General features: G+C 40.8%; 1 protein-coding gene across 1 annotated transcript in view; it reads right to left on the bottom strand.

The window, feature by feature from the left end:
• The window catches only part of LOC104166372 (MORN repeat-containing protein 5-like), a gene marked incomplete at its 5' end in the record, with an annotated part of 13,020 nt that extends 2,235 nt beyond the window's left edge, over window positions 1-10,785 (bottom strand). The window contains 2 exons of the mRNA XM_009706264.1: window positions 9,612-9,743; window positions 10,623-10,785. Of these exons, the coding sequence (XP_009704566.1) occupies window positions 9,612-9,743; window positions 10,623-10,785 (295 nt within the window). The remainder of the gene's footprint in view (window positions 1-9,611; window positions 9,744-10,622) is intronic.
• Window positions 10,786-10,790: the final 5 nt, after the last annotated feature.

Genomic DNA, 10,790 nt, shown 5'->3' with positions numbered 1-10,790 from the left:
AATGCAAATGCGGTCCTTAAGCTTTCTTAAAAACAACATCAAAGCCATAATCAATGTGCTGGCTTTTGTTCTATGCACTAGGTGTTCCGGCACGGTAACGACGTGATCACGTGAGCCTCGGCTATAACAGATATTGTCCAGTCTGGGTAGCTCTGCGATTTTAGCTGGAATCGCCTTAACTAAAAAAAAAATAGTTTATCTGAGCTTGTAATAATTGCACGAAAATGAAACTCTGTCGATTTCTGCCGTGGTGAAGGAATAACCAAAACTTACACACGCTGCTCATCACCACTAGCGAGCTCGTGCCTGGGTACCGCTGTGGGTGGCTCACCTGAGTACCAGAAACAATCAGCCTGCCCTCCTGGCAAGAAAGCTACAGCGCTCGCTCAGCGGAGCATCAAGGGTACAAGCGCTAACAAAGGCGGACGCTAACTTGGCTTCATACGACAGGTTTTCATCGTAGCCTTGGTTTGCCTAGGTTGTTTCCTTCTGCACTCTGGGTTTTCATGGTCTCCTAGGAGAGCACACGAGGCAGACTGCTCTGAGGATTTTAGCCTCCCCAGAGCCATCCCAAAATGTCTCGGTTCATGCAATGATCTGACCCCGCGCGAGTTAAATACATGTCATAAACACTGCTTGACTTGCATGTAGTTTAATTAGATGTAAAAACTGAATGAGCCATGAATTTCAACTTTGTATATGAAAAGGAAAAATAGATGTAATGACTGACTATTCCAAAAAACCCCTAAAGCAAATCCCTAGAACCGCCATCCAACACAGCGTACCGTACTGCCGGTCCCTGGGCTGGGTAAGGGGAAATGAAAGAATTGATCCAGCTCAGCGAGAGGAACCACAAGCCCAGAGATGAGGGTGGCTCCAGGGCTAGCTATGTGAGAAGAGGCAGGGAAATATTAGAATGTAAAGAGTTAAGCTATGGTAAAACATACTTTTGCTACACTAAAGAAGACTGGTTGATAATTACTGTAGTTTTAGGGCTATTTGAATCAGTGCAGCTGCAACCTCTTCAGTAGTAACCCCTGAAACAAGACAAACTGGGTTTATTGTACTGAACAAGTCTTAAAGCTCCTCCCTGATTGTTAGTAATTGGCAGCAATGGACTTAACAGCCTCTTGACTACCCTTTTTACACTCTACCTGACTGTGCAGCTAACAATTTAAATCACAGATGCCGATCCTTCTTTGTGGCAGCTGCTTGTTAACTACACGTTCCTCTTTTTCTGTCACTGGCTGCTTCCATAACCCTGCAACACCAGGGTTAGATTGGAGAATCACATTTCATCAATATTTAAAATGGAATTAAACCTTGAAGTTTGATTAATGCTACCAGATAGTGAGTTGTAATTACTATTTTGCAAATTGCGATTGTTTGAATATGTTAATATGATTGTCTAAGCACATCTTCACCTTCAGAAGTAATTTTCCCTTTAAAAAAGATTTGAAAAAAATACAAACTCTTTAATCAGTGGTAAATTATCACCCTGTGCACAATTAGGTAGTATGGGGTTCTTCATGTTGTGTGCTGAATTCTGTGTCAGCATATTTATCTTTAAAAGTTTATCCATTTTTTTAGATTTTCCTCAGTAGAATAAACATTCACGGAACAGGCTTTGCTGAAACAGGACTAACCATGTTGGTATTTGAGGGTAAAGAAAAAAAGCTGTGTCTCAAAATTTTATTGCAATCTGGTGTATCCCTGTTCAGTTAGTAAATGTTAACAAGTTATTTCCTCCAAAGTTAGTGAAATATAACCATTATTGTTATGACATATCACTGAAATCTCGAAATGGAGAGAGAGAGCGAGAGAGATTAATGGATGAACTGTTAGGATATACGTAAGTATGGACTGATTCACTTGAGTTATTTTCTTGTGTCTCAATCAAAAATAAGATCAGTCTTCTTGCACCCACAAAATATATTTAGAATATTGTGGGTCAGATCCTCAGCCAGCCCAAACTGGGATAGCTTCTTTTTTATTTTTGTAATTAATTCAGGCTGTTTTCGTTAAGCAGGCAGAGGCATACAGAGCCAACCCTGGTAGCCACCTGCGCGACTGGTCCCCAGAAACAGCGCCTGCCCACAGCAGACGGTTAACCAGGGGCGCAGGTCCTACTGATCCCCTGTCGGACACTGCCGACGCAGCCAACACGTCGCTTTGGGTAGGGTCCTTTTACGCAAATCAGACCCAACTGAGTCTGTTGGTTGTACTGTGTGCCTGTAAGTAGCCCATTCAGAATTAGTTCTTCTCAACAAATATTGCTTTGCAAGTTTCCTCCTTGTTTTGGGTGGCTTTAGGGGAAGCTCCAAATGCCAGCAAAGTCCAGACAGGCATCTGTCAAAAATGCTCTTAGGTGTATCCCACGGTGGGCTCAAACTGCAGCCCACTTAAATCGGTGGATTTCTGCTCAGCATCTCTCAACTGGGATTAAAAACAGCTGAAAACTCAGGGTGAGCTTGCTCTAGGGTACTTCCAAGGGATGACTTGAAAATACACTGTAATTTAGGTGCATTTAGTCTTCCTATATTAAATGCATATTGCAAAGTTTAGAATTAGCTGTCGCGTTTCTGTGTTGCTTATGGAAACCTCAGCTGTGAGAGACTTCTTGAGACTCTGCATGCTTAGGTGTCTGCCGCGATGCAGAGCGGAGACCGTCAGCAAACAGCAGTGTTGTCACCTGGGCTGCCACATCTGTCCTCTTAACCAATGCTTTCCCAGGAAACCACCTAGAGGTGCGCAGGAAGATGTACTGCATCGACACTAGAGTACTTTGTGGCTTACACAGGGGAAAAACCCTACAGTGTTCCCCTTAAAAACCTTGTCCGACCGTGTTAGGTCTTCATACTGCACTTTGTGGCTCCATGTGTTCCTCCTGGTGTCTTCAAGGCTTTGTCTACGCTGGAGGCCTAATGCACTCCCTGATGCACTCCAAAATTTAGATCCTTGGCTCCTTTCTCTGTCCAAAGGCAAGTTGGGACCAGACGCGAGCGGGCATCATCCCTTTGTTCACTCTCGCTTCTGTTAAAGGCCGTGTGAGCAAGGAGGGAAGTAGATGTGCCCGGGTACGCGCTGGGTCGGGACAAGCGGAGGCTCACAGCGCCGGCGTACCCTGAGGACACTGCTGTGGGGTGAGAGCAGCTTTCCATGACTGCGGTTTGTAGGAGGGTGTCTTTACAACAGACAGTCCTTGAAGAGGAGCTGAGCTTCCTCTCTGTTTGCAGAGGGCCAAGCAGACACAGACCATTGTAAACAACAATATCATTTAATTCTTTCACGTGCCTGACTCCTCCCATCACCCGCGGTGCAGTTTATCGTGTTCTTCCACTGCACCGTTACAATCACGTGCGATAGCATCTCAGCCATGCATTCTGCCTGGCACAGCCCTTTCCTTTCCACTGCCCCCTCTGGGTCCCTAGCACCACTTTCCTTACTGCACCTGACCCCACCAACATCAAGGCTGGCAAGAAAATGGAAAATATGTTTTCAATTAACCTTTGCTTCCACCCACAAATCCTCACCCTTCCATTTACTTTTAATTACTGTAATTCCAAAATGGCCCCCAAACGAACTTTCCATCTCTTGTAAAACTCGTTTTCACACGAACTGTGGAGTTGAACATAAGAGCCTATAAGACTTGCGTATAGCCTATTTAATGGATTCACAATAGGATGGCTAGCACACAAACAAAGCTGTTATTCTTGGCATGCCACTATTTGGAACTGAAACTTCCACAGTTTTCAAAACGATAAGTATTTTAAGACCAGGAAACCACAAGGAACAATATATGTGCAAAAGCTATAGCTACTGAAATTACTGTAGTAACTTCCTTCATGATGCATATATTAATATTATCGTTGTCGGCTATAGTCTTGAATATAAATTATATTGGCTCATAATCTATTTTACTGAATGGAGGGTATTTTATATTAAAACATGTAAGCCAAATTTAACCTAAAAGTATTTTCTTGGTTACATGGATGAGAAGTATCCAACTATCTCTGTCACCTGAACAGCCTTTGACACTGAGAAAGGCATAATAAGTATGCATTTCGCAATGGCATTCAAAATGTGCCTAATCTTAACACATTTCTATATAAAAAGGTATGAAAAGCGCATAAGATGGGTAGGAGAATTGGTCCAACATTTTGGAAAATGTTTAGGGTAGAGTAAGAATAAACATGAAGCTACTTCTCGTAGGAGTCCGGGATCTTCTCTTTAAATTAAGCAGACTCAATTTCTTTCTGCCGTCTTCAATACTCCTTCATTTGCCTTGCCCACTCAGCAGTCCCCAGTTTGATACTCGCTTAACGTTCTGTCTCTCCTCCTCCTGAGATTTGGCTCCTCAACTCATTTATTTGTTAAGCATTGGAGATTGTTTAGGTCCAAAGCTCTCACATCAGGACAAAAGCTATCTAACTAAAAAACAGGAAGAGATAGATGAGCAACACTTGGAGATCCAGATGAAAGAGCTATAATACAATTTCTAACCTTCCTTTTAATGTAATTTTTTTCATATCTTCTGACTATCATGGAAGCAGTGAGTCTGGAAAACAGGTACCAGAAAACTGGAATTATATGAAAGTGGGCAAAACCCCCTATGTCCTGGGAGTAGACGCCAGAGAAAAAAGTACGTGGGAGATGGAGGAGGCAAGACCAAAAGGTGAATTTGGGTGGACTTGCGTAGAGACTTGTGGGCAAAGGAAAGAAGCTGAGTGCCGTGGCAGAGACAGAAAATATTATTTGCAGTGGTATTTTGGAGGAATATGAATCAAAGAGGCCAGAAAGAGGAGTCAGCAGTAAAAAGGGCAAGTACTCCAGCTGTTGCAAGAAAAGCAAAGGGCTACTCACGCTCGTATGCTCTCCTTGTGTAAACAGAGCTTGTTGGCTCTGTATTGGCTCTCTGTTTTACAAAATCCTGTTTTCAGAAAGAAGTTTGTCAGCCAAAGTAAGGAGGAAAAGATCAATGGATTGCAATAAATGGCATTTAACAAAAAAATGAGTAAAATTTACAATTCAGTTAACTTGTTAAATGTCAAAAAAATCAGCAAACAATAGACACAATTTGTTTTGTTCAGAGCCCAGAGGTAGAGACCAAATCCTCTAAATTAATTTCTGCAAAAGCTGGGGTTTTTTTCCAAACAGGTCTGGATCCTATTCGTTGTAGAATATACTGATTACCAACTATTTTTAAGAGCTTTACACAAACATTATTTCTTTTGTTGTGTGAAATGCAGAATCAGCCATCTGGCAAATGCCCCAGAGCTAAAATCTTTTACATGACATATAATTCAAAATGATTAAATATACAACAGAAAATAGCTATAGCATTGCACTTAAAATAGCATGAACTTTTACTGCCGATCAAAACTGATTTCTTTAGCTTAACAAGTATCCAAAGAACAATTATTTGAAGAGCTTTTAAGAGTTTCAATATGTAGGAACTAAACCTCATCTAAATTCAGTATCTTAGGTCAAATAAAAAAGAAACAAATGTACAAAAGATTAAATGGTCCTGTGTTATAAGTAGACATTTAAATCTATGGGAAGCTAAATTCATTCGAACAAAAATACTATATTCCCTCTGTATGTGTATTGCTGGGGCTTTCCTCTCCATTGCTAAGGGCATCTGCCAAAACAACTCTTACATTCTTAGGCAATGACTAGGGACTAGCCTGGAATCGGACTGTTCATCCACTCCCTCCATCATCAGAATGGGCAATTTCAAAGAAGAACAGGGAATAAAGCTCTGTGCGTGATCCCTAAGTGCAGTCAATCTTTTTTTCCTGCACCACAGTCGACTTTAAGTTAAACTTGCTGTCTTTTTTCCAGAAATACTCCAGGCCTGAAAAATTGCCAGGTCCTCATCCCACACCCAATTCTCCAGTAGTTTATGAGAAAGAGCATGCAAACATCTGCATGTATTTGGGGTACATGAGGGTAGGTACAGAAATATTACCCTGCGTAATTATTGAGTGGTTATGGCTCTGTTTCTCAACTACATTTTTCAGACAAGTCAAAGTCTACGTTTCCCAAAAAGCACTTGGTGCAAGTCAGATCTGAGCTGTAAGACAAAAAAGGCCCAAACGGAGGAGATTTATCTTAGGGATTTGCGTGCTTGGATAAACCTGAAATGGATGAATACGTTACTGCCGACTTTCCAAAAAATTTTGCCTCTAAATTCTTTCAGACCAAGCATGAGAACCTTCATCCCAAGGTAACAATGTGAGGAAGCTGTAAGTCTGTGATTACTAGGGCTTAGAATTAAAACGGCTTTGCACCCTTGCCTGTGGGGTTGGGTCAGCCTCACAGCCAAGGAACCGCAACCATTCTAACCCCAGACTTTTCTAAACCGTAATAAAACAACGTTCTTGAATCTTGACCTTTTCAGCTCATAATGATTCCTGATTTTTACAAGACTTTCAGGCTTGTAGAAATCCTAAACTGATCGTTAGCTGGTTTGGGATTCCAGCGACGCCAAAACCGCTCCTCTTAATAAGACACATGTCCTGGTTTTCTGGGCCTAATCCTGCTCTCAATGACATGCAGGTTAATTCAGTTACCTGAGCGAACTTTTAGTGCAAAGGCAGGCTTTGTGTCTTCCTGCTCTTGGGGTTGTATGAAGGGATGCATATATTTCAGCTAATATCGACTGCAGTATAGGAAGCCACCCTATGCACCATACACATACTAATTAAACCTGAAGATGGAATACGAAAGTAGTAGCACAAATATCCTCATATTACAAAGAGCAATAGCAAGTTTTATATTATTTGACCCATCCTTGGGAGAGCCATGGGAGAAACAAGGCCATTTTCATCAGAAGTGTCTTTGCTTTTCATCAAAAGATAGGTGACCCACGCAATCTCTTATAAGCTGTTCCATCTCAGTGTAACAAAATTTCTATTTTTGACGGTATTTTCTCTTTGAAAGCTATGGGCTTCTTCGATATTCAGGGGTCCTAAAACCTGAATGTCACAGCTCTTCTGCTACCTCCCTGCTTTGCATTAAACGTAACATCATGTATTTTCTGCTTTTCACTGAAAAACTGGGAAATCTTCCCATCTTTCTATTGATGAAACTCTGTTACAAAGGTGCCAGGAATCCTATTTCTGGGAGAAAAAAAAAAAAAGAAAAAGAAAAAGTAATACTCCTAGTGAAACAGGAGTCAAGTCCCAGTATCTATTCAAAATAAACAACGTATCTTCTTACAAATGAGCATTCCCCTTCTTATTTATGCGTCCAATTTTGTGTACTTCGCAATACTGGAAAAAAGAAAAGATTGAAGAACACACGGAGAATCAAGAGAAATTTGAGCATCCCCAAGGAAACCGAGGTTTAGGGACGGAGCAGTAACTGCAAGATTGTAATGAGAATTTGGAAAACTTTGCTAGATAAAAACGTATAACAAAACTGCTGCTGTCATTTCATTCCCTGGGCCTGATTATGTTTTCATGATGGGCCTTTGCACTGCTTTAACAGTAAGAGCTCTTTAAGTAAATGAGTATCAGACCTCCATGCTAGTGAAATGCAAGGCTTGCCAAATTTAACAGGAGTCTCTGCGGTACTCTCCATCCACTCATCTTGACAAAGAAGCGGTGGAAGCAAGCTCAGTAGTTTCAAATGGCGTCGGTTTTCTTCTCTTCTGGAACGGTACTTGGATGCTGCCAGTTTGGAGGCAAGTCGGTGCCAGGGCTGGATGCTTCCTTGCCCTCCTTTCACAAACAGCCAAGAAACAATCAGAAATTGCTTCATAATAGGGCCAGGGTGAAAGGTGAGAACTGGAGTATTCTGAAAGCCTGCTGCCAGACCTGAGGAAGATAGTGTCATTTTGGTAAACCTGTCAAGCTGTTGTAAGAACTTCCTGAATGCTTCCTACCATCTGCTTTTGATGCTTTCAAGACTTGGCTGGAAGCCTGGAGGTTTTCCTGCTCCTTCCTGCCCAACCTACAATGGAGCAATTCTGGATCTGTTCCCTGTCATCCCAGCCTCTTCCTCAGTTTCTTCTGCTTACAGATGGGTTTTTTAAATTTTTTTTTTTTTCTTTACTGCAGTGGCCTTGTGCCCTGAATCATCTCTCCTGGGGCGGCAAGAGTTCCTCTGATGTCGAACAAGTGCTGGGTTTTTCAATTGTGTTCGTGTTCTTGAGAGGAAGGGTCTGGCCTACATGACACATTCCTCCTTCACACTCACATCAACAAGCTTAACTTTGTGTACAGGGCTCTCAATGGTACGGCCGCACAAAGCACATCTCCAACGACTCCCTCAGACTGCATGCTGCGCCGGTCTGGTTAGAGAATATTGATTGATATAATTTGTAGGGTTTGAGATAAATGTCATAAAGGACAATGAGTTCAAAGAACAGATTAAAAAACAATAAATTGAATTCCAAGGCGTTCCCTCCTGTACTAATCTGTGTAGGTTCCTGTGTTTTTGGAAAGCACGTTGCTTATCTTCCTCATCAGTAGGCCCACTGCATTCCAGCATTTTGGATCAATGCCATTTGTAATAATCTAGATCAGTTTTTATTCAACGTTTATAAAACAGGCCATGTATCATAGGGTATATTTTATAGCAGATGGTATCTCCAATTCATTTACCCCCCCGCTTCACTTCCCTCCTCCAGTATCACAGCGCATACTTATAAAAGCTCTTGAAAGTAGAGCTGAGCAGAATTTTTTTCAACAAATAGTAAATTTGGTGAAAAATGGAGTTTCCAAGCAACAAAACTGTTAAACTGTGGCACACTGAAAATGAAATGTTCTGTCTTCTAGAAACACCAGGCCTTTCAATTTGGACATTTGGAGGGAAAAAAAAAAAATTTAAAAAAATGGGGTGGGTTGTTGCTTTCAGAAAGAATTTTCATTTAAAAAAATATCTGCACGAAAAAGGTGATAAACACAAAGTTTAAAGAGCCAGAATACAAAGCATTTACTTCAGGTCAGATTACGTTTATTGAGTTATCCCCGTGTCAACTGCTTGGGAATCTTTTGTGTGTTTTTAATTTGAAAAGTTTCTCTTTTGGCTTGATGAGAACTAATTTGCCCTAAGGGTTGTTAATTTGGGGACTCATCCACGAGACGCAGTATTTGCCAGAATCTACTCAAAAGACAGCTCTCCCAGGTGACAAGAAAGTTTCCTGTTCAGCAAGGCATTTAAACGTAGCCCTAAGGCTCATTTCAATAAAATGGACTATTCTAACATCTAGAGATAAGCATGTGCTTGAACACTTTGCTGGTTCACAGCAGGGAGTTTATCAGCCTTCAGGATCAATGATGTACACCTTACAGCTACTCCCTTGATTGAGATCATAATGGAAGAGATCGAAGATTTTCCTGAAATTAACATACCAAACGGTAATAAAATGTATTTATTCATATCTGCTTGGGAAGACCCCATTGTAATTTTGCAAAATTTGATTTATACAACTCTGGGGATACATAAATCACTGATAAAAATAAATAAGTAAAAAATATTTTAGCTCAGTGCTAACAGAACCAAATCATGGACTTTGTTATGTTTTAGCTTTCATCACGCACCCTAGAAGATATGACAAATAAAATCATCTCAGTTTACCTTGCAGAAGAAATAAATCATACCTGCATTTCTCAGAAACCTGAGTTTGTAGTCAACAATAACTCTGGTTTCAGGATTATAGAATCCATCACCACAGTCGTAACAACCTTCTGGGATTTTTTTGGGAGGATCCAGATTTGTAAGCTGAGAAATGCCTGAAGAAAAAAAAACAACAAAGGGTTTGCTTTATTTTGCTTCTTTTTTGCATTTGTGCCTTTGATCAAGACAACTAACAAATATTAAATCTCCACGGCATTTGCTATAAAAACAATGCAGTTACCTTACAATAAGTTTTATAAAAATATTTTGCCAATTTTACAAATCAAGAAAATGAAAGTAGAAAAAGTCCGTACACAAAAAGTTTGTGATAAAAAGATATCACTTTGATTTCCTCATTCACAGTCCTGTGATTCAGCCCACTAAGCTAACATGACAAATATGACCTGAAACTCCAAAACGGGGCCAGGAGAGTCTTGCTGGCCTCACAGAACTACATGTCATCACTGGAATATTCTATGTATACAGAAGAGTATTTCATGTATTACGTTACATATTTTACTGATTTGTTCCTTATGAATCTTTTCACCTTTTGACTACAGACAAATAATATAAAGTCTTTAGCAAAAATACAGACTGGACACCAATGTTTAGTTCAATATCTACTAAAAAAATACATGGGACAGATGCATTCAAACTTTATTTGATGTCCTGGATGTAAACTAACGGCTTTTGCTCAGCTTTTCTGTATGAAAAGCACACTGCTACCGCAGTGAAGGTGAAATGTATAAAAGGGTTAATCAGGGTATCCAAAGCTGTGGATGTCCCACGGGTCGTCACTCCAGAAGAGACCACGCTATGGATTTAACGCTGCGTCCCGCGCTGTGCTGGTGGAAGGCGGTGTCAGCGTTCGGGTCCTGAAATTAGCCAGAGCGTTTCTGCTCCATGTTACTCATGTAGCCGAATTAATCTTCCTTAAGCAAAGTGGTTAGTCTAATTCCTTCCAGACTCTTAGGATCGCAAATGCAACTCAGTACCTGGTGGTTTAAGACCAGAACAGATTTCTGTATAAAATCTTCTGTCGTAGCCATCACAGTAACGCCATTTTTTATCTTTGTATTCGAGACCATCTGCAAAAGTGTATTTCCCCTGCAAAACATGTTCAGGCACAGAGTTAATAAACGCGACGGATGGATCGAGCACAA

Source organism: Cariama cristata, unplaced genomic scaffold (assembly GCF_000690535.1).
Source record: "Cariama cristata isolate BGI_N322 unplaced genomic scaffold, ASM69053v1 scaffold33128, whole genome shotgun sequence".
NCBI classification, from domain to species: domain Eukaryota; kingdom Metazoa; phylum Chordata; class Aves; order Cariamiformes; family Cariamidae; genus Cariama; species Cariama cristata.
This window is presented reverse-complemented; position numbering and strand designations above follow the sequence as displayed.